The 26,479-nt window shown below is 35.9% G+C and overlaps 1 protein-coding gene and 1 pseudogene across 2 annotated transcripts in view; one reads left to right on the forward strand and one right to left on the reverse strand.

Moving 5' to 3' along the window:
* LOC141522389 (zinc finger protein DPF3-like) overlaps positions 1-26,479 on the forward strand; it is a 547,867-nt gene that overhangs the window by 126,186 nt on the left and 395,202 nt on the right. For both annotated transcript variants that reach the window (XR_012478204.1, XM_074235798.1), the window contains exon 2: positions 24,092-24,252. Coding sequence is in view for 1 of the 2 variants with exons in the window: in XM_074235798.1 (XP_074091899.1) it covers positions 24,092-24,252 (161 nt within the window). In the remaining variant the exon portion in view is untranslated. The remainder of the gene's footprint in view (positions 1-24,091; positions 24,253-26,479) is intronic.
* LOC141520371 (putative homeobox protein NANOG2) lies at positions 17,714-18,653 on the reverse strand (annotated as a pseudogene).

A 26,479-nucleotide genomic window follows, 5' to 3' on the forward strand; every position in this document is an offset into this window, starting at 1 on the left:
CCAATGTTCAGCCTGATGAGAAACAAAGAAATGGCTGTCCCAAGTGCCTTTCTTAAATGAAGAAGGGACCAATTAGGATCAAATTTTCAAACTTTTGTATTGCAGAAAAGTAATCATGAAACCCAAGCTTACATTGTGAGTGTTTTAAGAGCTCTGTTGGGTCCAAGTGTTAGCCAAGCAATTGCCTATCTCTATCTATCTATCTATCTATCTATCTATCTATCTATCTATCTATCTATCATCTATCTATCTATCTATCTATCTATCTATCTATCTATCTATCTATCTATATTAAATACTTTATTAATCAAATCAAGGCATCAAGAAAAATATGATTTGAACCCCATAATCCTCTAGATGAATGAGGTCTAATATAAAACAGTATAGCTTTAATTGATACCTTTCCTAATGGGATGCTTTGTAGAAGGACAAATGGGTGGGGATAATTTCTAATCTCTGTTTTCTACAATACTATTGGGATTCATTTATTGTTAAAAGTAGCAGTACTATTCTGATTCTAGGAGTATTTTTTTTGTGGAAAGAAGAGGGTTTTGGGGAAGATCATGAGTGCATAACTCTGAACTATCCTCTTCAGTGATAGATCAGGGCCAAGGATGATGGGCAGACTATTTTAAGATATGCAATGACAGAGCTGGGTATGGATAATGATTTGGTGCTTACATTTTCTCCCCAAGGATATTTGATTGACCTGTTGTTTCCCAACCTCAGGAATGCCTTTTTGATCATCTCTTTTTTCCTCTTCTTATCCTCCCTCTGCCTCAAAAATAACAAAACCTCATAAACTGATCACAGAAAAACAAAGTAAGATAAAGAATAAGAGAAAAAATTCCCCAACTTTGGTCTTTGAATTATGCTAATGGAAAACATAAATTTTGATTGTGTGGGAAGAACTTTGGGAAGTTCAGCCCAGCTTCTGGACTGTTGCCAAAAAAGCCCTACCCCTTCCTAGATCCTTCCTTTTTCTTTAAGATCTTCCTTGTTGTGATTTGGTCTTATGCTCACTACATGCACTTGTGTGAATGTGGAAACTGTTTTCTTGTGAATTATTAGTTGACATATCACTATATCCTAGGGAACAGAGTAAGGCTGTACCCAAATTGACAGCTATGTAGAAAGCTGCACATATGATAATAATCCAGGTGCTCCTGCATCCAAATACATACATGCACACACAGACACAAAGACAGATACAGACATAATCACAAAAAATTCTGTTTTCACTTTAACGATTTACCATTTACAGGCAGAGTAGAGATGTGATCTGTTAAAAAGAAAGGTCAAATTAGGGACCAGTGGAAAGATTTCTGGACCTAGAGTCAGAGGAAGTGAGTTCAAATCTTGTATTTGTTATCTATTTACCTATATGATTTCTATCTAGTTATCTGGCTTCTCCTGGGCTCAGTTTTCTCATGCCTAAAAATTAAGGACAGTTAATTGGTACATTGGATAGAGTGTTAGGTCTGGAGTTATGAAGACCTTAGTTCAAATCTGACCACAGATACTGGCTATGTAACCTTGAGCAAGTGACTCAATCAATGCCTGCCTCAGTTTCCTCAACTGTAAAATAATATCCCAAGGTTATTGTGTGGATCAAATGAGATATTTGTAAAAGCACTTAGGCAAATCTTTGAGAGATTCCCCAAACTGGTTGATTTCTGAATGAGGAATAGAAAAGGGGAGAAAACTTGGTCCTAATTCAATACTTAGTTATTTATTAGGAGGAATAATCATTTCTCTCAACTTGAAGTCAGAAGGCCTGAGATCGAATCCTAGTTTTTACCACTTAATATTTTATAATTTTGGCCAAATCACTTATGATCATTGATTTAGAGTTAAAAGGCATGTAAGAGATCATCTAGTCTAATTTTATTTTAAAGACAAGGGAATTCTTTGGATTCCAGTTTCTTCATATATAAAATAAAAGGAAGACGTTAGATGATCTCTCAGGTCCCTTCTAGCTCTAGAGGACCTTTTATGTGTCATGAGTCCCTTTGGTAATCTCATGATGCTTATAGACTCCTCAGAATTGTATTTTTGAATTCATAAAATAGAGTGTATAGAAGCCAAAGATTAATGAAAAATAAAGGTTTTTTTTTTCCATTCAGGATCATAAAACTTCTGAATTCTTTTAAGGATCTGTAAACCCCAGTTTAAGAACTCTTGTTTTAAAGGAAACCTAATCAATGACCTTGATCATTACTGGTCAGGGTGGTCAGGGAATGCTTCATGAAATTGAAAGTAAAGCTCATTGAATCTGATAACAGTATTTAAAGAACAAAGCTTTGAAATGAATGCATGTACTTCTCAGCTAAAAGTAATTGTTTCTTCCATTTTTTACTTCCTACTTAGACAAGTCTTCAGCTGTTAGCAATACCTTACAGGCTCTTTGTGCTTTATAATGTGATTGACCTTGAAAGCAATCTACCTATATTTACTCTCATTGAGTCTTTCATAAAATTCTTTGGAAGGTGGGTTGGCTTCCCTCTCCCCCATATTTTTCTCTCACTCACCCCTGACTGGGAAAGCAACATGAAAGTTTATCAGCCAGTAGTGGGGAGGGGTATTAGAAAGACTTGGTAGTGCTGAAGGAATTAACTAGAGCCCTGCAGGTCTGGTTACTGGCAGATTCCCAGTGTAAGATAAGTAGAACCCTCTGAAAGGCAATTATTAGAGAGCATAAATTCCCCAGATAACTTGTCCTGGGAAAAGATATTGATGAGTGTGGAGCCATGTGCTGGAGGCCAGCTATCACTGTAAGAGATATTGACTTCTGTATCCTGATCACCTCCTCATCCCCCCTTGCCTTTTCCCCATTGTTTCCTCATTTTGTAAAGATCTTACAAAACCTTGTTTTCCCCTCTTTTTCTTCTTCCAATTCTGATTTTTCTCTTGTGGGTTCTTTCTTTTTCTTGGGTTTACTTCTTGTCTTCTTCAGTAACTGAATTGTCAATATCTCCTCCTCGATGGTTCAATAGGATTAATGATGAAAAAAGTATGATAAAATGATTCATATGAGAGAGGCTGCTAAGTCTTGCTCATATGAGGCAGGACTCAGAAACACAGTCATGGAGGTACAGCCCAGGTACACAATCAGTCAGTGTTTATAGATCATATTTTGTAAGGAAAAGGTGATTTCACCCCCCCCCCTTCATTTTATCCTCATGATAATCTTATGAGGTAGGTAGGAGACTGGGGCATAGAGAGATTATATGACTTTCCCATATAATAAGCTGCTAGCTCTTCAATTATGAACTCTCTTAATTACCCCCCCAATTAATTTCTCCCTCTGTTAAATAAAAACACATAAATTACACCCCAGGTTGTGATATCAGTTGAAAAACCTAGATACCCCTAAATATTTTTGTCTTACTGTGAAAATCTTTATAAAATCTCTGAGTTGACAAAGACAGTTTCTCCAAACTGTTCCTGAAGCAATGATCTTTTTACATCATCCTCAATGAGTGGTCATCCAGTAATAACATTTATTTTTTATTATTTAAAATTTAATTTGACTTTTATTTTCAGTTCCAAGTTCTCTCCTTTAGCAAAAGAATTAAAATACTTCAGGTTCCTGGGATCTAGAAAGACAAAGACTTATCTAGAGAGCCCATTATGTTGTATAGTTCTAATTGTTAGGAAGATCTTTGTCATGAAGCTGAAGTTTGTCTGCTTGTGACCTGTTCCCATCAGACCCCATCCTCTGAGACCAAGAAGAATGATATAAGCCCTGTTCCATGACACAGCTCTTCAAATAGGTGAAGACTATGATTTCTGCCCTTTAAAAAAATTCAAGAATTCAAATGAACAACTTCTATTTAGTATCTCTTTTGCACAAGGAATTATACTGAATATTGGAGAAACAAAGATAGGCACAATTCTAACCTTGTTTTTCAAGGAGATTACAGGCTCATAAGGACAATATGTACATGATTAATGTATAAAGGAGAGTGAGATAAGTTCCAAGAAGTCCAGACAAAATGCTAATGAGAACTTTGAGAGGGGAGAGATCACTTTGACCTGAAGGATGTCTGGAGAAGAGAACTTTAGTGAAGGTTTCATGAAGGTGGTACCTGAGGTGAGCCTTGGATGAAGAGGGTTTTCAACAGTGAAAATGAGTCTTTCTGTGATGTAGGCAATGGCATGAGCAAAGGTATTGAGAAGGAAAAGGACAAAATGAGATTAAGGAACATAGAGTAGTCTAATTTGTATGTTAATATAGAACATATAAAGGGAAATAGTTACAGATTTTGAGCAGGATGGGATCTTAGAGGTCATCTAATTCCATTCCTTCATGGAGGAAACTGAATTTTATAGAGGGGTGGGGGGAGGACAGAAGTGTGCTGGTATATGTTTAACAACTAGGGGTGGCTAGGTGGCACAGTGGATAGAGCACCGGCCCTGGAGTAAGGAGTACCTGAGTTCAAATCCGGCCTCAAACACTTAATAATTACCTAGCTGTGTGGCCTTGGGCAAGCCACTTAACCCCATTTGCCTTGCAAAAAATCTAAAAAAAAATAAAACAACTGGTTTTGTGTGTGTGTGTGTGTGTGTGTGTGTGTGTGTGTAACTGTCTGAATGTATATTTTAAAGTTTAATCTTCATTAATAATACTTCCTTAAGTCTCGAAAAAACAATAAACCCTGGTATATAATGTTTGTGAATTTCCAAGATATAAATGCTCACATGGAAAATTTATCAAAAATTTACCAATTGATTCCCATGAGCCTATATGAACTGGTTCCAGTTAAATTCATAGAGATTATAAGTGGTAAACTGGTGATTGAATATAAGCTCTTCCTTCTCCATTGTAAAAGGAAGTTGGAAAATAGTCTGGAAACGGATTACAGGCGGCCTTGAATTCCAGCATCAGAAATTTATACTTTTTGCCTGGTAATTGAGTACCACTAAAGGTTTTTGAAGAGTGCATAGAGAGATTAGAGGCAACAGTGGAAAGGATGAATTGGAGAAGAAATAGACCTAAAAAACCACAAATTATCATTATCTACATTTTATTGAACTTTTATTTATTTTTAAAACATTTCTCAATTGTATTTTAATCTAGTTCTGCCTCACTTGGGGCAACTTGTTGCCAGAAGTCTGAGTTTGACTCCCCTAGAATAGACAAGAAAGAGATACAACAGTTCAGGGATCAAAGACAATCCTGAGAGACCTGTTTGGAAAATGCAATTCACAATTAGAGAAAAAAACTATAGTTTCTGAATGCAGAGCAGAGTATACTATGTCACTTTTTAAAACTTCTTTTGTTTTTTTTCTTTCTTTCTCATAGTTTTCCCTCTCTTAGTTTTCATTCTTCTTTCACAACATGGTTAACATGGAAATATGTTAAATACAATTCTACGTGTACAAAATCTATTTCAGATTGGTCACCGTCATGGGTAGGGACAGAAAAGGAGGGTATTAAAAGTGGAACTCAAAAGCTTGCAAAAAGATAAATTTTGAAAACTACTTTTGTATGTAATTGGAAAAAATTAAATAGACAAGAAAGAGATGAAGGCCTGAAACTTGGATTGGAGAAGAAAAAAAAAGTTATGAGTTATTGAGAAAGTAAAACAATAGGATTGCTAACTGATTAGTTATGTGGGCTAAGGTTGAAGGAAGAGTCAGATGTGACCCTAGTGTTAAGCCTGGGTGACTGGGAGAAAGGTGATGTCATTAATAGAAATGGGGAAATGGGCAAAGAGAGATTTTATTTAAGATGAATTTATTTGGCTGGATTTAACATGATTGGTTTTTGTTAACTGATATTTCTATTGCATACTTTTGAGTTCCCCAAAACTAGCCTGGTTATTTTTCTTTAGATGCATTTCAGATCATAAACTTGGTACCCAGACCTGAGCACATTATTCCTTCCAAACTAAAAATGAACATTTATGTTTTAAAATGGCTTTTATGTATCAGATACCATGTATAGACAAGGGGAGGGAGAAAGGGAAGCAGAGGAGAAGAAGGAGGAAAAATAATGGTAAAGGTGTCCATGATTATTCTGGAATTTGCCTTGGATAGTTTCCTTTTTCCATTTTTGTGTGAGTTACAGTGAAATCAGAATTTTGCTTCATTCTAGCCACTGAAATAATATATTAACATCCTCGGGTGCTTGTAGAAGAATACTAGGGTCTTTGCTTCTCAAAGTAGTAATATTATGCAATTTCATATGCGAAAATTAAGTTTTTAGTCAAGCCACTTAAGAAAAAACCCAACAACAACTCATCACTATGCTTATTAGCCAACCACACTTATAAATGAAAAAGGGCTTTTGAGAGAGGCTAGAAAAAATTAATTTGCAATGATGAGTTTTTGTTTGCTGTAGTTAACTGTAATTATTAAATAAAAGGGAAGAGTTAGTATCTTGTTGTCATGGTTATAATGTGTATTTATATCTTTTTATTAAGTTTTCCCATGACTGCATAATTGTAAAATTATCTGATTAAACTCTGTGACTCTTATGTTTCCTTGTTTTCTTCTCATACTGTGGTTGTAAGATGCCCATTAATCAAGGCTTAGTCTGTAAGGAGTGAAATGAGCACTGACTTGGGAGACAGGGTACCTGGGCTCCTGGTTCTGTCTTTATTTGGCTGTGTGACCTTTGCAAATCTTTTCACTTTTTAGCTTCAGTGTCTTCATTTGTAAAATGGTAGAGTTGAACAGCAGATGGTATAGTAGGAAGAATGCTGGACTTGGGGACAGGAGGATCTGGGTTTAAATTTTGTTTCAGATACTAAGGAACTGTGTGACCTTGAGCCAGTAATGTAATCTCTTTGAGTTTTCTCTGTAAAATGAGAGAGTTGGACTTAGTGGCTTCTTAGGACCTTTCTAGTGCTAAATCTATGACCCCATGAACAAGACTGTTTGTAAGGGCTAGGTCATATATAATGACTACGAGCTGGATGACTATGAATGAGTCACAATCTCATTAAGCTTCAGTTTTCTCATCTCCTCTTAACAGAGGAGATTTTAGTACATACACTATTTATCTTAGAGGATTCTTGTTAGGAATGTTCTTTGTTAAACCAGAAAGCATAAAGAAATGTGAGATACAGTTGTCCCAACAGTTCTGAAATTCTTTGATCTAAAACTGTAAAAAAAAATACAGTATGAAATTCACAAAAGTAAATTTTCCTTCCCTATACCATTAGACATGCAGAAATTAAGTATTTGGTTTAGGGTAGCTCAAATTTCTAGCATCATTCAATATCTCAGTGTTTTATATTTATTTGAGGATTTTATATCCACATCATACCTTAAAATTAAATGAAATAATATTTGATTTAATGATGGGATATGCCTATTTCATAGTTTGGAAAATGGAAGTACAGAGAAGAAAGATAATGGAATCAAGGCCATTGAACTGTTAAGTGATAGCTCTGGGAGAACTGCCATTTATGAGTCCTTGTGCTGTGTCCCCCAAAGAAGAGGGACTTGAAAGATGATTGACAATGATATAATACTAGCTTTTTAATTTTAATTTTTTTAAGCTGCATGTGTGGTTTAATTGATGTGAAGAACTTTCTGTGAGGAAACTCTCTTTTCCTGCTGTGCAATTTACAATCTTAGAAAGTTGACTGGAGTCTCTGAGAAAGACTTGAGGAGGCTCACTCAGCTAAGTAGTTCTTAGACTCAGGACTTTGACTGTGAGATTGGTATTCTATCTATGATGATGATGATGATGCATTCATTAAGGATTTATTTCTCAGCACTGAGAAAAATATTCAGTTTAATTAAGACATAGTCCCTAATTTCATGTAGTTTGCAGATATATGAAAAGAGGAATGTAATACACAAAATACAGGTAAACATGTTGGAGGGAATGTTAAAAAAAGTGCTTTATGAGGCTTGGGAAGGTAATGTATGAGAGTAGAACCACAGACTTGAGAACAATATTCAAAATAAAATCCAAGTAATTACCAAAGATTTCTCAGTGCATTGTAGGTTTTCCAGTGTTTGAGATCTCCCAGGCCAGATTTCAGTGTTTAGATTAAATTTGGTATGCTGGTCCTCCTGAATTTTCTATGAATTGACATTAGTCCAAAGCAAATACCTGCTTCTTTCATTCCTGTCTCTTAGAGAATTTTAATTTGGTGTCAACCTCGTGTCTTGGGGATCCTTTTGTTGATCTCTTTTTTTTAAAAAAATGACTATGTCTAGGAATAACAGGAATGAGGCAGATCTTCTTGGTGTCTGTCAAGACAATCTGGAGGCTCAGAAATCATTGAAATTGTGGTGATGATTGGTCTTGTGGCAGGTTTACTGAGACATCGTGTTCTTTGTTCAGCCTCGTGTCCAAAGATGAGCAGCTTGTAAAAATAATCACATTTCTTTGGCTTCTGATCCTGCAGGCTGATTTTAAGCAAATTTGTCAAAAAAGGAAGTCTCAAAGCAAGGACAGGTTCCAGAAGTCCCTTCAGAGCAGGGTTATATGATGGGAGATGGAACCATAAGGGAACTCCTCAATTCCTATTGATATCATATCTAGTACAGCTTCCCTTGTCTCCATCAGAGGCAGGTCCCCATCAAAAGCTTCAACCTTTCCAGCAGTATATGAGGTCACTATTGCAAAAAAAAAAAAGAAGCATGAGGCTACTTGGTTACTAACTTTGAAGAGACTGGATGCTTCAGTGTGGAGATCATCTTTTGATTTTGCTTGTTTAACATGACTTTAACTTTGCCCTGGAGGATCTTCTTTAGGTCATGTTGAAATGAATGACCTAGTTTTGGCATTTGGGCCATGTGCCCTATTATATGTTGTAATGAGTTTATGGTGTGTTGGAATCTTCAGTATTTATATTTATGCTAATGAAACTCCTTTCCAACCTATTGCCAAGTGGGATCATTCATTGATTCCTCTATCCAGCCAAAATTGATGAAGTGTTTGCTTTGTCAGAGGGATCTGCTAAGTTTCTCAGTAGATAGAGGGCCAGACCTGGAGTCAGGTCACTTGCTAGCTGTGTGACATTGGGAAAGTCACTTAACTTAGTTTGTCTCAGTTTCCTCATCTGTAAAAAAAATGAGCTGGAGAAGGAATTGGCAACCACTCCAGTATCTTTGCCAAGAAAACCCTAAATGGAGTGAAGAGTCAGACCTAACTGAAAAACAACTGAACAACAGTACTATGTTTGGAGAATCAGGGTAAGCTCTGAGAGACATTAAAAAGTTTAGATAAGATGCATTTTATGGAGTTTTACAGAACTTCCAGTCTAGGAAATTAAAGAAGAATCACCAGCTTTCAGAGTTTGGACCAATCAGTTCAATTTGTATATTAAGAAAAATCCTTTCTATAACATCAACAAATGATTATCCAACTTTTGCTTAGATACCTCTTGTTAACATGTTAATATGTATCTATGTTTAGCATAAGTGCAAAGGTGGAACCTATATTAGATTGCTTTCTGTTGGGGAGGGAAGGAAAGGAGGGAGAAAAATGTAAAACTCAAAACATTGCAAAAAAAATGATTGGTGAAAACTACCATCACATATACTTGGAAAAATAAATAAATAAAAATATTTTTTAAAAATGCCATTTGTTAGGGAAAATGTATTGCCTCCTATTGCCATCCATTCTATTAAGAAATTTTCTTGGGGCAGCTAGGTGACACAGTGGATAGAGCACTGGCCTTGGAGTCAGAGGACCTGAGTTCAAATTTGACCTCAGACAAGAAATTTTCTTACATATGAAGGCAAAGCTTTCCTCTCCATAACATTCACAAGTATTTATTTAAATTATAACATTATTATTTATCAAAGTTCCTATTTTGTTTTTCCTTTGAAGGCCAAGCAGAAGTTCTCTTCATTGTTCACATAATAGCTCTAACTACTTGAAGATAGTTATCATGTCTTTCCTTCTTCAGACTAAACATCCCTAATTCATTTAATAGAGGTTCATATGGCATAGTCTTGAGATGCTTCACCATCTTAATCATTCATCTCTAGATATTTCCTAGTTTGTTAATATACTTTCTAAATTATATTACCTAGACCTGAACATAGTGCTGCAAATGTGGTCCAATCACGACCTTGGATAAGTCACTTAACTTCTTCAAAACTTACTTCTGTCATCCATCAAGTGGGCAATAATTTCTTGCCAATTAGTTGCTAAGTTCAGAAATCATGACCAATTTCAAAAAATATTTTATCTAATTTATCTAACTTTGTCTAATAAGTCCCTGAAAAGTCTCCTCCTTTAAGTCAGAAGTTAGAAATTATGCTTACTGAAACTGTCTGGGTATCAAAATAGTTAGATTTTTTAGAATTCAAACCACTTGATTATTCAATAAGCAGACCATCATTTGGATCTCCTATGTAATTTTTCATTGTTTTCATTTTATTATGTTTTAGACTTGACTTTTTGATCTCTTAGGTGGCACATATGTGATATTATGAAGGCCTATAAGAACTATCAGGAGAAACCAACAGACTTGAAAGGTGGTATTGCCTTTTTAGAAATTTATTTTGACAAGGACCTAAACTTTTTGTTAACTTCAGAATTTTATGAATTAAATTTTGCAAACATTTATTCACTACCTCTTTTGTGTTAGGTCTTGTGCCAGTCTGTTCACTAGATCCTGTGGAAATAAAGACAAAAAATTAAAAAAGAACTAACTTATACCTTAAAAGAGTTTTCATTCTGTTGTAGAGAAGTAGAAGCCATTAGGGTAGCATGTGCCTAAAATAAGTTTTTTTCATAGGATTGTGCTTAATATAGACATTTAAATAAATCTTTTAGGATTCTTCATAGGATTAGAATAAATTTTAAGAGACCATTTTCTCTATTTCCCTACCTTTCATCAAGGAAATACCTCTTAAGTCATCTTTCAGGAACTCTTAAAAATTAGGTGACATTTATGATATAGCCAGGGGAGTAAAAATAGTATCCCTGGGATGTAGTTTCTAGATTTAGGAATATTTTCAGTGGATTTTCTGTGAATTTCACTACATGGCATATTATAAGCAGAATTAATTTTGCTTATAGATGAGATCAGGGTCACTTCTGAGGGTATAGAAAAGAATTCTGATTGATGTTATTTTGGATATGATAGAATGACTCATTGGTATGCTACCTCTTTACATGTCATGAATGGAGTTAAATTAGGATGTGTTGACCATTTCCATCTATAATTCTTTGACACTTCAAAGGATCTGTGATTTTATCTGTATGGGTGCTCCCTAAACTTCATTCAGATCAAAATACTTCTAGGTAGTTGGGTAATAGATTTATGAATGAATGTGGCTAAAGAAATTCATCACTTACCTAATGGTCAACTTTTTGATCTCTCTGAACTTAATTAGGCTGGTCATAGCATGACAGTTGCATCAAAAAGTATTTATTAACTAATGGCATTGTGTTAACTAGTGAGGATGCAAAGAAGAGCAAAAACAACAATTTCCCTTGTCATTGAAGTCCTGTCTTCTTGGAACTGACAGTCAAGTAATTATGCATAAATATGAAAGCAAAATAAATTTGAAATAATCTCAAGAAGCAAGACACTAAGATTAGGAGGGACTGGGAAAGATGTGATTTTAGTTGAGACTAAAAGAAAGTCAGGAAAACCAGGACATGGAGATAAAGAGGGAGAGAGTTCTAAGCCTAAGGGACAACAATCAATGGAAATGTATGGAATGTCATATATAAGAACCTTCATGGAAGCCAGTGTCATTGGATCATAAAATATATGGAAGGAAGCAAGGTATAAGAATAGTGAAAAGGTAGCAAGGACCAAGTAATGAAGGGTTTTAAAAGAAAAATAGGGAATTTTATGTTTAGTTCTAGATAACTAGTTGCCCTGTGGATAGGAGTGCTGGATTTGGAGTCAGGAAGACTCATCTCAGACACTTACATACTATGTGACCCTGGGCAAATCACTTAATCAAGTTTGCCTCAGTTTCCTCATCTGTAAAATTAGCTAGAGATGTTGCTTTATAGTTTATTCATCTTTTTAGTTGCATTGGACTCTTTATGACCCCATTTCAGAAGGAAATGTCAAACCCCTCCAGTATCTTTGCCAAGGAAACGCAAATGGAATCATAATGTGTTAGATGTGACTGAACTATAACTGATCAAAACAAAAAGGAATCACTGGAGATTAGGGGAATGACATGGTCATCTTCATTTTGGGAAGATCGATTTATCATAGTCTGGCAGTACACTAATACTCAAAGTGTTTCTGGCTTGATAGCATCTCCCAAAACTTGTTCTCCATTAACAAAGCTTTTTTCATCACATGTTGAATGGAGTAGGATCTTAGTAGGAAATGAACTTGAATAAGTGTGGTAAATAGCATGACACTGCATTTTAATCAGTCACTTAGTCAGCAGGTATTTGAGTGTGTCTACCTGTTTACTAGGTGATATGTGAGCATAGAAGAGAATTATGACAGTCATAGAACCTCAGAGTTGGAAGTGAGCTCAGAGGACAACTAAATATTTCCTCTACAGAAAATGAATTTTTAATGTTTTGGGGCATGTCAGGGACCCCTTTGGCAGTGTGGTAAAACCTGTGTATCCCCTCTAAATACTGTTTTTAAATGCATAAAATACATAGGATTATTATGGAAAAAATTACATTGAAATACAGTGAAATAATCACTCTAATCTTAAAAGAGTTGATGTATCCTGGGTTAAGAAGTTCTGCTCTACATTTCCAATAAGTAGCAATCTGGTTTTTCCTTCAGGGCTGAGTAGGATGTAGAATTAACATGAGCGGTTGGGAGAATAGTGATGCCGCTGACAGATATGAAAGCTGGGTTTCCAAGTAGGTCCAATCCAAGTAGATCTAAGAGGAAAGATGATGAATATGGTTTTTAGACATATTGAACTGAAATGCTAAAAGGTCATCCAACAGGATGATGTCTAGTAGATAGAAAAATCAAGTTTGAAGTCTGGGGAAAATTTATGATTAAGGATGTAGAGTTGAAGTCAACTACTATAAAATATGATGACTATAGTTTTGGGATAGCAGATAGAGAGGGATTAGAAGTTCAAGGACATATCTTTAAAGAACTTCAATTCTACAAGCATTATTAAGCACTTGCTGTGTGCAGGAAATTGGACTATGCTCTCAGTGTTCAAAGATAGAACTCCCTTTTCTCCAGGAATTCACATTCTAGAGAATGTCAACAAACCAAAGTAGAGGGAACTTGAAGTGGGGGAGAAAATGCCACTGGAGAGGAAAAGGGAATCAAAATTGGAAGACACCAAATTTCACACATTCACAATTTTGCTCTGGATTGTTTTGTTTAGTTTTCAATCTATGTCTACACAAGTAGAAACTGTAGGTGAAAGTACTATCTTGGATGGCTTCACCTGGTTGAAATATGTTTTTATTTTTATACTTTAGGGTGAGGAGGCATTTTAGAGGAAGAAAAAATTGGTTTTGGTGAAAAATAAATTTTAGTGAAGTAGTTTTGTACACATAAAGAACTGCATCAGGAAATCTTGGTTTAAATCTCAACTCTGACTTTTCCTATATACAATGAATCGACAAGTTGCTTAATTTTCTTTGAGGGGGAGCAAAAGAAGAGTTATGACTGAGTGCTTGCTATTTTCTTATCTATCTCCAAGAGACTGATTAGGTTGATTGATCTCTATCTTCATCTTCAAATATTACTAGTGTAGGGGTTTGAAAGGTTCTGAATAAAAACTGCTTCACAAAGCCACTTAAGTTGGGGAGAATCCTCAGTATACATTCTCCACCTTAGTTCCTTCCTATCAGATACCGATTATACAAAAGACCACCATAAATAACAAGTAGTAGTAAATTAATTTATCCAAATAATCAGCAAACAGAAATTGGGGAAGTTATACAGATTAGAGAATATCCAAACACACAACTGCAAATGAGAGCTTTAAATAAGAGAGGAGATCTTGTTAGTTGGAAGTCTTGAGCAATCATGGTACACATGTGCAAGTAGAGGATTTGGGAAGCAGAAACAATTTCAGAGGAAAGTTGATAAGCTCATACAGTTGAATGTGAAGTTTGAGATAATGAGCATTTGATATATTCAAAAGGTATTTTGTAATAGAGGACTGACATATGGGTGAGAGTTCAGGGCTAGGAATAGAGATTTGGGAATCATTAGAAGTAGATGAGGCAGTGATTAGAGAATGAGAAGGGCAGAGAGCATGGGATAGAACCTTGAGGAGCACCTGAAGTTAAGAAGTCAATGTCACATGTTTTGTTGTTCAGTCATTTTTCATGACTCTTCATGACCCCACTTGGGGTTTTCTTGTCAGAGATACTGAAGTAGTTTGCCTTCTCCAGGTCATTTTACAGATGAAGCAACTGAGGCAAACAGGGTTAAGTGACTTGCCTAGGATCATACAACTAGTAATTCTCTAAGACTAGATTTGAACTCAGGAAGATGAAATTGCAGGCCTGGCACTCTAACTGCTGCGCCACCTAACTGCCAGTGGAGTAAGATGACTGAATTATAAATCTCAACCTTGACAAGTGCTATATGATGAACTTGTTGGGAGTTTTGTTCTACTCATTCTTCTCCCAGAAGTAGATGTTGACACTCAAGGTAGAGGATTCACATAAATTAGACATTGTCCTTGGTGATGGAAGATTCATTTTTTTTGCAAGGCAATGGGGTTAAGTGACTTGCCCAAGGTCACACAACTAGGTAATTATTATCTGAGGTTGGATTTGAATTCAGGTCCTCCTGATTCCAGGGCTGGTGCTCCATCAACTATATCACCTAGCTGCCCCCCTTGGAAGATTCATTTTCAATGACCAATTATTTCCACATCTCAAACTGGAGTCCCAATGACAAATTAGATATGAAGGATAATGAGAATTAAAAAAAATTAGCTTCAAATTTTCTAGCTGAAAAACTGGAGGAATGGTATTATCTCTGATAAAATAGAATGTTAGGCAGAGGAACTAAACTACTTAACCTGGGCCTTGGTTTTGTCTTCTATGAATGAGGAGATTGGAAAAAATGATCTCCAAGGTGCCTTCCAACTCTTAAAAATTTTGTAATTCTAAGAAATTGGGTGGTGTGTCTGGAGTTAGCTCCTAAAATGTTTTGAGCCTACTAGCAGGAATAGGAGGATATATCGATAAAGGGCTTGTGGTAGGAGCTGTTGGCTCTAGTTTGGAACAATCCAAATTCTCTAAATTCTGAACCATCCTTGATGTTTTAGAATCTGGATTAAATCACAGTCAATACTCATTATGCATTTAGAAAACTCTTGGTCTTTTCTAATTGAAAAGCACATTCTTAAAGTTGTGAAAATTATTTTGCCTTACTTCCATTGTAATAATAATAATGAGCTCTCCTTTAGACTCCTAAAATTCTTTGTAACAAGGGAGTGAAAGTTGGATTGAAAACCTCTTTTCCCAGCTTTTCTCTTGTTCTTTCTCTCCCTGAGAGCTAAAAAGAGTTCAGCAACTTTTTATAGGCCTTCCTTGTTTACTGATCACAACTTTGAGTAGCCTGATGAGAACATGTCATTTTGATGGGTGACATCTTCAAACTCAAGTCATCTATCATTCCCAGGTAACCCAGCCTCTTTTGTTTGGATGGGGATGAACAGAGAGCTGATAGATGATAGTGATCCATATCTGGCCTTGCCTATGCCACCCCATCCCCTTGCTTTGTAAGGTGTCATTTTACTACTTCCTAATGTACCTGAAATTTTCATGCAGATATAATATCAGTTTTATCTAGGAGAAGTTATGTTTATTGTAAAAATAACATGTTGGGAACAGATTTTTCTTGGTTTTAATTTTTTCCCCACAGGTGAGGAAGAAAAGCTTCCTATCTTTTTTCTCCAAAAGAAAGGGGCTAAGTGAAAGTTTTGGCTAATTGCCTTATTGAAACATACTACTCAGACTTCCTAAGGAGGCTTAAAACTCTTCTGCTGTCATTAATATTATGCAAGAGACTTTAAAATTTTATTTTAGAATCTCATCTAGTTTGACCCGTTTTACCAAGAGAATTCCCTGGAGACTTCGATAGACTGGAGAGTTGGATGTCAGATTTTTGCAGTCATTTCTGATTTTAATAGACTTGTGATTTGTAGAGAATTACTACTATTTATTTACTTAGAATATTATTCATATGAAGATGACACTGTAAAATACAGAGTTTCCTCCCTCTTGTCATATTTGTCACTATTAATGTTGTTTATCATTAGAATGAAGAGTACTTAAGCCCCATAGGCAGCCAGATGGCAGAGTGGATAGAATGACAGGCCTTGAGTCAGGAAGAATCCTCTTTGTGAATTCAAATCTGGCTTCAGATACTTACTAACTGTGTGACCCTGGGCTACTCAGTTAACCCTCTTTGCCTTAGTTTCCTCATCTGTAAAATGAGCTGGGGAAGGAAATGGCAAACCAGTCCAGAATCTCTATCAAGAAAACCCCAAATGGGATTGCAGAGTCAGACATATGACTGAGAACAATTGAACAATCACAATTTAAAGTACAATAGTTTTTGTCTAGAAATGATATACATATATATATATATATGTATATGTATATATATTTACTTTGCCCCCTCCATTTTATTGTGAGTCACTGAACTATCTATCTTGTGGTCCTAGAGTGTGCTGGAAACAACATTGAATTGCAAATCAATCTCTCTTCCACTCAGCTATCAAAGTGAAGCTCTGACCATGTCATCCTCTATTATCTATATAGTCAAATAGAGTCCTTCATTTATATTTTAAAGCCATTCATAACCTGGTCCCTTCCTAGCTTTCCAGTCTTCTTATATCTACTCCCTTAGATATATTCTTCAATGATACAGGCCTCCTGTTCCTTGCACAAGATGCTTCTTCTCAGCATTTTTCTTACCCAACTCTCATGCCTGGCATTTCCCCCCTCTCATCTCTGCCTCTTGACTTCTCTAGATTCTTTCAAGTTTTAGATAAAGTTCCTATATTCTGTAGGAAATCTTTCCTGATTCCTCCTTAATTTTAGGGTCTTCCCCTGAAATTATCTCTAATTTATCCTGGAAATTCCTAATTGTGCATAGTTACTTGATTTGTTTGCATGTTGTCTTCCCTATTAGAATGTCATTTTCTTTTTTTTCCTTTTTTAGCTTTTTGTATTGAAAAAGTGAAAGCCAAGCCATGTCAAATGAACATTAGAGAGCCTCCTATGTTTCAAGGCACTGTGCTAAGCACAGCAGAGACAAAGAAGGGTAAAAGATGGTTTCTGTCCTCAAATGAGCTCACAATTTAATGGGAAAAAGAACAAGCAGAAATTGTACAAACAAGACATATTTACAGGGATAAATTGGGGAATCTCAAAATGGAGGGCACAAGCATGAGCTTTTATCTATATTTATTTAAAAGAATATATTAATTAAAGTCTAGAAAGACAATAAGCTTTAATCATAACTTTATCAAGACCTTGTTTAAAAAAACCACAAAGGCATCAACAAATCCCACCACCCTGTCTTTTCCCAATACATGATTTTTCATAACTTTTTAAAAAAATGATAATGGCTTTCCTTCTGTGATTTTAGATCAGGATTCTGAAACTTATGGACTTTGTACATATAGTCCAACAATGCTTAAATCTGGAGCCAGCCAGTAAAATCTAAAGAGGGTAGTGACTCTCTGCATGTAAGAGATGCCTTTACTCAAATAAATCAGCCAACCAAAGCAGTCACATAACAGTAAAAAGATAGGAAATCAGGGGTGAAGAAAAAATTAACTGCTCAGATTATGACTGAAATATAGGTACTCCACTGGAATCTAAGAACTGTGTTTGAGCATTACTGGCTTGCTGGTAGTCATAGTTCTCTTCTGACTTGCTGTGGGTCAGCTGCATGTTCATGGAGTAGCTTGGGAGATATTCCATGGTGTGGAGGTTATTAAAACTCATAGTAGTCTGTTGTTTCATGGGATAGGACTCACTAGTATTATTTCCAAAGGCTCCCAAGTCATTGGCAGGGTAGGGGTACTGAAGCAACTGTTGGTGCTGGTAGGAGCCCTCTCCACTATTCTGGAACTGGTTATTCCAAGTCTGGTTGTTCCATCCTGGCAGGTTTCTGGAAGGATTCATCATGTAGTCCTGGTGAAATGGAGAGTAGAAGCTTATGTACTCCCCAACAGCTGATCCATTCTGAACCATACTGTTGCCATTCTTTGACCACATGGTATCTTTCTGCCATCTCTTTGACTTCATTCTCTTGTTCTGAAACCAGGTCTTGAACTGTTTATAAGTAAGGTTCACATTTTCAGCCACATTTTGAATCTGCCGTGGGCTGAGGTATTTTTGCTCCACGAATCTACTGTTGAGTACATTTCGTTGAGGGCCTGAGAGAACACTGTCCTCATCTTGGGTTTTTTCACAAGGTTCTGATCTTCTTTTCCCTGATGGATCTTGGCCTTGTTCTGGGATGAAAGGTTATTTGAAGTTGGGCTAGTAGCAGAGTCAGGAGTATCTTGAATAAACATATCCACGGATGAAGGAGGAGCAGGAGAAATTGTGTTTGGCTGGAGCTTTTCTGGACTTTGTATTTGGAAATTAGAGTAAGGGCCTGGGGAGGTAAATGGCTCTGTCTGGGACAGACGGGGGAGATCCAGGTGTTGTAAGGGCAACCAGTATTACCTTCGGGCCGGCAGGACTAGCATTGCTGCGTGTGAGAGCAGGAGGTCATGCTTTTCAGAATGTCATTTTCTTGAGGGCAAGGACCATTTTGTGTTTCTTTGTATCCTTAGCATTTAACATAGTGCCTAGCACATTGTTGTTGTTGTAATTGTTGTTTCAGTTGTGTATAATTCTTTGTGATCCTATTTGGGATTTTCTTGGCAGAGATGCTGGAGTTGTTTGTCATTTCCTTCTCCATCTCATTTTTACATATGAGGAAACTGTGACCTGTTGGGTTAAATGACTTGCCCAGGGTCACTCAGCTAGTAAGTGAATTTGAACTCAGGAAGATGAATCTTCTTGATTCCAAGCCCAGTGTTCTATTTACTGTATCACCTCACTGCCTGTAAGTATTTTATAATAAATGCTATTGATCTGATCTTGGTTATGTCATCAAATAGTCTGAGATCTTAAACAAGTCATTAAATCTCTGCAGGCCTTGGATTCTTCAACTGTAAAATAAGAGGGCTATGATTAGTCAAGATAAAATTCATAATTTATAAGTACTTTACAATTTTATTTTTCACTTTAAGCAGATTCATTTTCTGTTTTTGGATTGTTCTGTTGGAAGTATGCTATCCACATTGCAGGAAAATGCTTACTGGAAATTTTCCTTCATTCTTTCTCACCTCCTTTCCCATTCCCAAGGGGTTTTGTTTTGAATGAAATTAGAGAACTCTAGGCTATGAGAACTAACAGAAATTATCTATCATAGATTTAAATTTAGAAAGATCTTTTGAGATCAACTAGTTCATCTAACTCATATTACACACATATGAGGGAACAGATCCTGAAAGATAAGTCACTTGCCTTTCATGTAAGTTACTAGGACTAAAATCTAAGTCTTTTAACTTATAATCTATTTCTATTAAATTGCTTATATTTTTATAGTTAACTTATATTTCTATATCATTTAATGATTACAAAGTACATTCTTCATAATAATTCTTTGGGGTAGGTAGTGCAAATGTCATCATTCTCATTTTACAGATAAGTAAACTGAGACTAAGAGTTTAAGTGACTTGTTGAGAATCACTTAAGTGTCTGAAGTAAGATTCAAATCCAGAACTCATGATCCCAAAGACAGTGTTCTTTTTCCTACTTCATATATTCAATTGTGAGCAAAATCTTACTTTTGTTTCTGAATATCTTTCTTCCCTTACCCATATTCTGTCAAAAATAGATTGAATGCTAGTTACAAAATGGTGTTGGTTTGGTGTGAGGATAGATAGAACCAATCAGATTCCATGTTATGAACATTGACTTCACCTTGGGCTCCCACATGTATTATCCTCTATCCTGTTGTTTTTTCTGCAAATCATTCATGGGGAAAATAAATAGCACAAATTTTCAATTATTTCATAAAATGAAGGTAGATGCAATTAATCAGCATTTCCCAATTCTGGAAAAGGAAGGATCTCAAAACTCATTTGTCCTCTCCCAACTGATTGAAACTCCCATCTTCTTCCTTCCCAACTTGGAAAATCCTTCATCTTTCCTCTAATTAGAAATAAGATTATCTAATCTTGTATCCTGGTTTATATCATAATTTTTTTAATGCCAAAGATCTGTCTTTGGGCGTCTAGGTGGCTCAGTGGATAGAGCACCGGCCCTGGAGTCAGGAGTACCTGGGTTCAAATCTGACCTCAGACATTTAATAATTACCTAGCTGTGTGGTCTTACCATTGCCTGGTAAAAAAATATCTGTCTTCCCCTGTATTTGGGGTGCTAAATTGAGAAGGCCTGGTCCGAATTTATTATGCAATTGAAATGAATTGCTTAATAAATCAATATGCTCAGAAGCTGGAACTTTTGTTTCTCTAATTCGGATTTCACCTGTCATACCCAAGGAATCATCTCTTGTAACAGAGAATTTATAAAAAAGAAGAAAAAAAAGGAATTCAGCAAAATTAACCAATACATTAACAGTAAATGCAATATTCCATATCTATAGTTCCCTATCTCTGCAAAGAAAGGAGGGAGGTACATTTTTTTATTTCTATTCTGGAACCAAGTTTACTCACCATAATTATACAATATTTAGTTTCATCTCATCTATTTAAGCCAAAATATCCAGTGTTTAAATAGTTAAGTAGCTAACATCTTTTTGGCAGACTTTCAAAAGAACTTAGATGATTGTTCTGGGACAACTGGACATAGTGTCCTTCTTTTCATCTCTCATCGTCATTGTGATGTGATGTAGCTGGTAATGCTTGCAGTTCATTGGGACAAGCAGTTTTAGTGCCAAGGAAATCTAGGCCAGGTTGTTTTCATCTTCTGAATACCATGGCTCCTGTAAAAGTTTCTCAGTTGCACTACGAGGGTCCCTGCATTTTGGGTGAGGAGGAATTTTAAGCGAATGCGGTGTAGACTTAAAACATTTGCAGAAAACTTAGTTCTTCATCTTTTGTCAATCTTTTCTTCCTTATTACTAACTTTGATTACATTAGATTGTGTTGCCATTAGGTTTTATAGCATTTTAATAAGCTCTCATTTCCCTCCCCCCCCCCCCCCCCCCGTTTCTTTCCAGCTGTGTGTGATATGTATTTGCTTTAATTTTGATAACACTTTAGTTGGGAGATAGTATTGGAATTTCATACATGTATGTACATTTCCTTGTGATTCTGAGAATATTAAATGTGGATGCACCTCCTGGAGGGAAGGAAGCCAAAACTCACATGCATTAATAACTCTTTGGGAGGATCAGATAGCTTATAAATGATATCTTAGAAGTGTGAAAGAGTAAGGGGGTAAAAGTAAGGGGGTTTGCTTCAGTTTTCACTAAGAAGCTTAGGCCTATTAATAGTTTTTTGGTGGAGGTGAGGTTCTGGATTTATGATTTTGTTTATATGGAGATATCTTGTAGAAGCTTTTTTTCCACCATACAGATTGTCAATTCTCCATAACTTTAGTTTCAAAGTTAAGAAATTAAATGACTTGTCCATATTTCCATAGTCAGGCAGGACTTGAATCCTGGAATTCTTGACTCCAGCATATGCCCCACACTATTCATTATTTCTATGTTAATACTTTGAAAAATAGTATAAAAATTTTAAACTGTATTTTTCTTCCTTTATTGAAATATTCCTTTTTTAAAACTGTTACCTTGGGTGGCTAGGTGGCGCAGTGAATAGAGCACTGGCCTTGGAGTCAGGAGTACCTGGGTTCAAATTCGACCTCAGACACCTAATAATTACTTAGCCGTGTGGCCTTGGGCAAGCCACTTAACCCCATTGCCTTGAAAAATCTCAACCCCTGCCCAAAAACTGTTACCTTAAACTTCAGTTCCCTCTATTTTTTTCATTCTCATATTCACATGCAAGCAAAAACAAAGGTTCATTTATTATGTGATTTCATTTTTGAACTGGTCCTCTATCCCTCCCCTGCTTAAAAGAGTATTTTAAATGATACATAGTTAAGCAGTTATATTTTTATCTTCACTTTTCTCTCTTCACTGGCTACTCCCTCTGCTCCTACACCCCATGAACAAAGTTAGTTATGGTTATTATGTCTTTTGTCTTCAAGGTCATTTTCATATTTTACCTCTGATCAACTGCACAAATAATATCCTTTTAGTGTCTGGAATATGACTTATCAAGTAAATTGTAATAAAGAAAACTACAGTTTCTTTGAATTAGTAGCATTTACACTGGCCGAAGGGAACCATACATACAGAAATCTGAAATTTGCCCCATTTTATCAGAACTCTTTTTTTCTTGTCAAAAAACCTCAGGAGTGATATTATATATATATATATATATACATATATATATATGTATATATATATATATATACACACACACACACAAATATATATGTATATATATTTGTTAGAATTTTTTAAAAAAATCATTAAGATCTTATCATTGTTTACTTTTCTACAAATATGTAATTTTAAGAGATTTGTGGATTGTTACCTTGCAAAGATTCTAATTCTTTGCTTTAGGCTTAGAGTTTCTATGACTGAAAAAAATAATCATCTTTGTCCATCCTCCTGTCCAACCAAACTTATTTAGACCAGTCTTGGGCTCATGGCCTTTTAACCTGTTGTGGAGTTAGTTCTAGGTGAAAAAACAGGTAGAATGACTGGTCCTAGAGTCAGGGCGACCTGAATTCAGATCTGGCCCCAGATATGTACTAGCTATGGGACCCTGATTAAGTTACTCAACTCCTATTTGCCTCAGTTTCCTCATCTGTAAAATGATCTGGTGAAGGAAATGGCAAACCACTCCAGTATTTTTGCCAAGAAAAATGAAGAGTTGGACATGACTGAACAATAACCTAAACCTTTCTCAGTCTGGTAGGATCTGCCAGGATTTGTACTCAGGGTTAGGACCTGAATTTCATCTCTTGATGAACCTCTTGATATGAAGCCCCTTACTCCAATGCATCTTATCAGCTCACCTGTAATTTATAATCTTTAGAGGGATTTGCCAAGGGAGTAACTTGCCTCTCATGACACAGGATGTATCAGAACCCAGGATTTTCTGACTCTCAGGTTAGTCTCCATTTTACTATGACACACTGCCTCCTGGGTCCCTGTATTACTAGTAAATAAATACATGATGTGAGTAATATTGCTTTTACTATCTGATCTGATATCTAGAATAGATATGTTTCCCAACCCTATAGCAGGTTGGCTACAATTTTTAATGGACAATGGGAAGCACAATTGGTTGTCTCCCCTCAAATGCACCAATCTTTGTTAAAGACAGATGATTCTCAGAATCTCAATCTCATTGTTAGTGGGGTTTTTAAGTTACTTGGTTAATTTTAGAGAAAAATGATAACATAATAATATTTAGTATTTATATAATACATTAACATTTGCAAAGCCCTTTATAATTTTACCTCATAATAACCCTAGTAGTAGAAAGAACACTGAACTTCATAGGAGTGGGGCCATGCTTAGAACAAAAGTATCCCAATTTCTATCTTAGTGGGGTGACTTTGGATTTTGTGTGTCTCAATTTCCTAATCAGTAAAATGGGGATAATGATGCATACCCTTTCAAATGTATGTAAAAGTGCTTAGCAAAGTAATAATAATAGCTAGCATTTATATGTTGCTTTGAAGTCTACAAAGCATTTTTATATGCATTTTCTGACACAGGCAGAAAGGAAGTGATTTGCTCAGAGTCACACTGCTAGTAAGTGAATCCAGATCATCTGATTCTAGAACCAAAGCTCTCTCCATTGTACTGCCTAACTGATCAGGCTAATTCTGATGCCAATAGCTCTTGGGTTTACTTGGGTTTTATCATAACTAGAAAATGGTTCCTACCCCATACCTATTTCTGAGGATGTGATAAAGATGGATGGGATCATATTCATTTAGAATTCTTCAAAAACATAATTGTGTAGGGGTGTGTGTGTGTGTGTGTGTGTGTGTGTGTGTGTGTGTGTAGGAACATTAGATTTGATGTTTCTGCTCTTTTCTTCTTGGCAGACTTGGGGATCAGTTCTACAAGGAAGCGATCGAACATTGTCGTAGCTATAATTCAAGGCTTTGTGCTGAACGGAGTGTGCGTCTCCCCTTCCTTGACTCCCAAACTGGCGTGGCCCAGAACAACTGCTATATCTGGATGGAAAAGAGGCATCGGGGACCAGGTAGGCAATATGACTTGTGAAATGGGCACATATGTTTGGATGTGCTCATGTGCACTATTACAAGATCTATAGAGGAGGAAAAATGGGACTAAGGACAATGTAACTTAAAGTGTGTAAGTGATATGTTCTCACATACATATAGGCTGAGGCGCGCAGCCCAGAAAACTGACGTAATAGAAAGAGCCCTCTTGATTTGAATTCAGGAATATAGAGTTCAAGTTGTGGTTTCACTACTCACTAACTATATGACCTTGGCCACCAATTGACCTTTCTGAGCCTCAATTTCTCTAATGGAGATAATAATATTTTCCCTTCTCACCTCACAGCATTCATAAGATCTAATGGAAACATATACTTTGTAGAAATAGTAGTACTCTATAAATGTAAAATTTAACTGTCTAAAATCAAAATGGGGAAGGAATGCTAGAGTGCAAATCATGTAAAAGAAACTTATTTAATGTGGCAATCAAAAAAAAAAAAAGCAACCAAACTTTTTCTGATGATCCTAAGGGTTGTTTGCCCCTTTAAATTACTTTGTATTTACTCTGTCTGCATTTTGTATATATTTATCTTGATACATATTGCCATTCAGTGATAGAATGTCAACTCCTTTTAGGAGTTCTGCCTGAAGGGATGGTTCCTTTTATTTTTAATTTTGTAATCCCATTATCTAGCACAGGATGGTCATAAAGCTTTTTCAGTAAATGCTTATTGAATTGAATTGACTTTCCCCCCCTTTTCTTTGTACAGACCTATAATTTTATTGGTATAGAGATATCTCAAACACCTATTTTACAACTTATAATGAATATTAATTATAGAATATAATGTAAGCATCAATAATATTAATAGTAATATATCTAGCATTAAGTAGTTCTTTAAAAATTTCAAAGTAGATAATTTGTTATCTTCTTTGTTCCTCCAATAATTTTATGAGGTATTATTATCCCTATTTTACAGAGGGGGGAAATTGAGACTGAGAGAGGCTAAATGATCCTCCTAAGATTATATAGACAGTATGTATTAGAGGCAAGCCTTAAATCCAGGTCTTTCTGTATTCAAGGCTACTAAATAACACTGTCACTATATCTGAAACTTTTGTCTGAATAAATTGATTAAAGAATAGTGTCCAAATGTGCCTTTCCCTGATCAGACCACATCAGGAAGATTATGTTCAGTTCTGGATACCACACTGATGACCCGGGCTATCCTCAAGGGAGGGTGAACAGTTTGTTGAGGTGTATTCAGAACTAAGACATATAAGGATCAATGGGAGGATAGGGTAATATATGATCTGAAAAAAGAAAATTAACCAAGTCAAAAAGCATTAATATGTGCTAGTAACTGTGCTAAGTTTTGGTAATATAAATACAAGAAGAAAGAGAATCCCTGTCTTCAAGGAGCTTCCAGTCTACTAAGGAAAGACAACATATAAAAGGAACCTGAAAAGTGAGAAATGGAAAAGACATGAAAGTATTTAGTGCTTGTGGTAGTGGTATGGGATGGGGGAGTAGGGAATGGTAGTAAAGGACTGGAAGACTCAGGAGTGAAAACATGGCTGGCTTGGACCATCTTCTACATATAGAGGTTATGGGAGGAATAAGTCAATTATAGGGAGAGGTCATATGTGCAGAGTACTTCCAAAGTGAGAAGTCCAGAGGTAAAGAATTTTCAAGAGATTTCTATGGCACTGTAGAGAAAGTCTGGAAATGTCAGTACACCCTAAAGAGGAATGAAAATTTAGGGGAAATATAATAGTCTTCAAATATTTGTGGAAGAGGGAATTTACATCTTGCTTGACAGAACTAGAACCAAGAGTAGAAATCTGAGGAAATTTTAATTAGGGGAAACTTCCTAACAAAGAAAGATGGAGGTATTAGGTTTCCTGTTTCAGGAAATTTTTGTATGTAGTTAAAATGATAAATAGTTATGGATACTATAAATGTAATTCATGCTTTGAGTAAGGAACAGACTCTGAGATCACTCCCAATTCTGAGGTTTTGAGATTATATCATCATCATCATCATCATCATCATCATCATCATCATCATTATCATCATTATTGCTAATCTTAAGAAGTCAAATCAGTTTTGTATATTCTGTTACATCATACATAGGTAGGAGTTTCCTTTAAGAAGTCTTAGGAAGCAGTTTCTGATTGTTTCCTTCCTTTCCATTATGTTTTAGGTCTATTGTGTGGAAAATATTAAGCAACCTTTACTTCCTG

Source organism: Macrotis lagotis, chromosome 4, assembly GCF_037893015.1.
Source record: "Macrotis lagotis isolate mMagLag1 chromosome 4, bilby.v1.9.chrom.fasta, whole genome shotgun sequence".
Taxonomy (NCBI): domain Eukaryota; kingdom Metazoa; phylum Chordata; class Mammalia; order Peramelemorphia; family Peramelidae; genus Macrotis; species Macrotis lagotis.